This window comes from Garra rufa, chromosome 11 (assembly GCF_049309525.1).
Source record: "Garra rufa chromosome 11, GarRuf1.0, whole genome shotgun sequence".
Classification (NCBI taxonomy): Eukaryota; Metazoa; Chordata; class Actinopteri; order Cypriniformes; family Cyprinidae; genus Garra; species Garra rufa.
Genome location: NC_133371.1, coordinates 8,427,047 through 8,431,222, shown reverse-complemented (window position 1 = coordinate 8,431,222; position 4,176 = coordinate 8,427,047). Strand labels below are relative to the sequence as shown.

General features: G+C 41.3%; 1 protein-coding gene across 1 annotated transcript; it reads right to left on the bottom strand.

Annotated features, from left to right (window-relative positions):
* Positions 1-450: 450 nt before the first annotated feature.
* Positions 451-3,475, bottom strand: mafa (MAF bZIP transcription factor a). The gene has a single exon (XM_073850321.1). The coding sequence runs from the start codon at positions 3,030-3,032 to the stop codon at positions 2,061-2,063; it is 972 nt and encodes a 323-aa protein (XP_073706422.1). The 5' UTR covers positions 3,033-3,475; the 3' UTR covers positions 451-2,060.
* Positions 3,476-4,176: the final 701 nt, after the last annotated feature.

Genomic DNA, 4,176 nt, shown 5'->3' with positions numbered 1-4,176 from the left:
CTTCATTCTAAACATAAAGCAAAGTCCATTGCATTGAGAAGGTGTCGAACTTTGGAATGTTCCAGCATTGTCTGCCATAAAATTCATTATTAAACTCTATCAAACATTATGTGCTATTGGCCTCAGCTGTCATCCTGTGCTCTGTTCCAGACAATACTACTGAATTCATGAGATACATCTTGAGAAAATTAGCGCTCTGTGGTGTTAACAAATGGTTGTCCTTTGAGCCAAACAACTACATGATAAGAGCGAATGCTATTTACAGAGTTTCAGTCTGAGTATTGCGCTAGACAGTCTGTTTTTGAGATGCCAAACATGTTTTGCGCAATGCATGCACTGGATAAGACTAATAAAATAGGCTACTAACAATGATTATGATTGTTAAAACAATAATAATAATAATAAATGATTATAAAAACTTTTAAAAAACAACATCCAGAGAAAGCAGACTTTAAGTGGCCCAAACTGCATTTTATTGCATATTATATAATTGTATGAAATGAAAATAAGCATATATGAACATCACATATGGTTAGTGAGTAAAAGAATTTTGCACAGCAAAATATATATGAAAAAATAAAAAATAATAATTAACATAGTTTTAAGAATTTATTGATGAACGGTATATCCTGATTTTATACAAGCAGGGTATCAATCCCTGACCATAAAACAATGTCCAGACATTTTAATATTGATTACTACATTATTGCCATGTAAATAATGAATTTATTAACAAAAGAAAGAAAGAAAGAGAAAAAGAAAGAAAGAAAGAAAAATCGAGTCCTGCTTGACAATATATATATCTAAATAAGATTATATCCTTTAGTTTTCAGCAAAGTCATGATGGGTGCCTTTGAAATTAGCGTTCTAAATAGATTCCAATATGTGATATATAATTTGCTACAAGCTACATTTAGTGCAACTCATTCCAAATAGGTCAGATTTTAAATCAGACTTTTTTTTTCTTTCTTTTTTTTTTTTTTTTTTTTTTTTTGAATGAATGGTTTTCCATGTTGACTTAAAATTCTACTTTAATACTTTGGTTTTAAAATGCAGTAAATGGCAGGCTACAACAGGAACTACAACTATCAAACTGTAGTTTTCATTGCAAGTACATGCTGCAAAAAGCTCAAGTTACGCATGATAAAAATCCAGCTGTATGCAAACTTTGAGCTTTCCCAAACTTCTAACAAAATGAACAGGCAACATCTAAGCTCTAATTCACCTTCTCCGTGTCAACCCGTGGCATGGACTACCTCCAACTGTTCTTACATGATGCAAAAAGAAAAAAGTATGTAGTTCATTCCAGAGTTATCAAAATGCAAAGGTTTGACATTAAATACACAAACCGCTTTTAGCAACAACACTGTTTAAGTCCAAGGGGGAGAATTCCTTTTAGAAACCAGGTCCTTGTTCTCTCCCCCGCAACACTGCTTCCAGTTGGATCTCAACAGAGAATAAACTGAATGAAAACTGTATGGATCAACTTTTTCATGGGGAGGATGATGGCATGATGCTCCTTTCACTTTTTTAGTCCGTACTCCAAAAAAGTGATCGGGAAATAAAAGAAATGTATGTATGCCATGCTGAGCAGATGTTCTCTTCCAAGTAGAAGTTCATTTTCAAGCGGGAATAAAGGAAAACAAAAAGACCGTACATGTCCAGCATGCAGGCACTTCAATGACATGTCTCTTTATATAGTCTATAGATTCTCATGTAAAGTCTCAAAACAGCAAGCAGAAGGCATGAGATGATAATGGGGGAACATCCTCTGACTTTGGCAAAAGAGCAAAAATATATATATATGCAAAAAATAAAAATAGCAAACTTTTAAAAAAAAGCAAAAGATGAATGAAAGTCAATATTATGAGTGTATATGGATACACATCAAAATATCGACTAAATTAAGGAATATCATAAATGCTTATGACGAAAAAAATCTTTTTGGTTGCACAACAAGCCCCCGAAACTCAAGAACTGACTTCTGTTCTTTAAAAAAAAAAAAAAAAAAAAAAACTTTTTAACTGTACTAGTCTCTTTTTTTAGGCTTTTTAGGGAACTCACATGAAAAACTCCGGGGATGAGGGGTTGTTGTCGCTGCTGGACGAGTTTTCTCTGAAGCCGTTGTTCACGAGCTTCTCGTACTTCTCTTTGTACGCGTCTCTCTCCCGCATCAGTCTGGAGATCTCTTGTTTGAGGTGGTCCACCTGCTGCATGAGCTGGGTCTTCTCGCCCTCCAACACGTGCCTCTGCTGGACCCTTTTGTAGCGACACGACTGGGCATAGCCTCTGTTTTTCAGGGTTCTCCTCTTCTGTTTGAGTCGGATCACCTCCTCTTTACCGACGCCGCGCAGCTGCCGGTTGAGCTCGCGCACGGACATCGTAACGAGCTGCTCGTCCGAGAAGCGGTCGTCCAGGTGGGAGTGCTGGTGGTGGGTGCCGTTGCTGCTGGACTGGATTGCGGGGCTTTGGTGCTGCTGGTGGTGGCTGTGGTGATGGTGGTGGTGGTGGTGGTGAGGCGCCCCGTTCTGCGCTGCAGCGGCGGCGATGACTGCGGACACCACCGCGGCGGCGGATCCCATCTCCTCTCCGGCCATGGCGCCTCCCGCTCCGGCTGCGCTACTGAACTGCTGCCCTCTACCATAGCCGTCGAAGCTCTGGAGCTGATGTGTGCTGCTGATCAGCGCTTCAACTGCGTCCTCGGGACTAAAGCCCAACGCCTCCGGGTTGAGCTGTTGCTGATAACCGGTCATCCAGTAGAAATCCTCCAGGTGCGCCTTCTGCTCGCTCCCAGAGCTGGGACTGGGCGCCGAGAAGCTTGGGGAAGGGGGAACCGAGCTGCAAGGCGTGCTCATCGGCGTGGAAGACAAGGAGCCCCCGGCGATCAGGCGGCTGCACTGGCTGATGCTGCGATCGGGCTCCAGTGGCTCTTTCTTCACCTCAAACTTCATCAGATCGAAGTCATTAACATATTCCATGGCCAGGGGACTGGTGGGCAGGTCGGAGCTGCTCAGTGCCAGCTCTGATGCCATCCTCTTGCTGCTGACCGTCCTCCAGAGCGGGTGAAGAGCAGCTGTCAAAGCGGGCTGGGTCGGGAGAGAGTGAGCCAGCTTGGTGATGTTTAAATGCTTTACTCTTAGCAGGGAAAACAGAGACTGCACAGGACTTTCTCACTGCGCTCCTAACTCCACAGCTCTCCTTGGCACTGTGTACTGCAAAGATGCATCGGACCTCTTTTTCCTCTCTTTACAAGTGAATGGATTTCAGACATTTAACACTTGGATGACTCCTGGTGAGCAGACATCATCGTGGTCAAACACGGGTGAGTGTAACGTGAAAGAAGTGCGCTGAAACACAGATCAAGCTGAGAGAGTGTTTTTGAACTCGACACACACTACGGTACAGTTTAAAAGCATTGCTGAGTTTTATAGCGGCCGTGACGTCAGCTTCGGAGCGAGCCAATGGGGTCCGCTGAATCATAGAACTCGTTAACATATGGGGTCGAAAACCAAAACTTTTCTCGTCAGCTGACTGTCATTTTTGGAAAGACTGGTGGAGGAAAGAGCCGAATGGACTTCGAACATGTCAGTCCTTTGTCTTTCCTTGGCCTTTTTTTTTTCAAATATGTTACATTCTATTACTGTAGTAGTCTATTTATTTATTTATTTATTTATTTATTTTATTTTATTTTTTAACAATATTATCCAGTGCATTTCTAATGTTGTTGTAAGTATGTATACTTATAAAGTGTATACTTGTATGTGTGTGTGTGTGTGTGTGTGTTGAGGGAGGTGGGGGATATACAGAGCCTTTGTTTAATGTAATCAGACCTATTGGAAAGTGAAACTTTATATTCACACGTAGATATGAATGAATGAATTAGATAGATGACATTACAGTTTCAATAATACAGAGAGACAATGATTTGTAGTTGTACTTGCACTGAACACAGCAGCATTCGCATGATAGTATGTATTTTGACAGACTGTCTGTTCTGATCAACAATCAAACGGGAAAATAAAAGGCGTAATCCACTGTAGTTTACTGTACAAACGTTTTATCTAAAGTGTGCATGGTCTGTTAGCATCTCAAGTTAGTACTTCTTCCCCAAAGTCAGACCTGAAGTTCATTCGGCTGTAGTTCAGCGATCAACCAAAGGATTCAGGCAGAGATCAA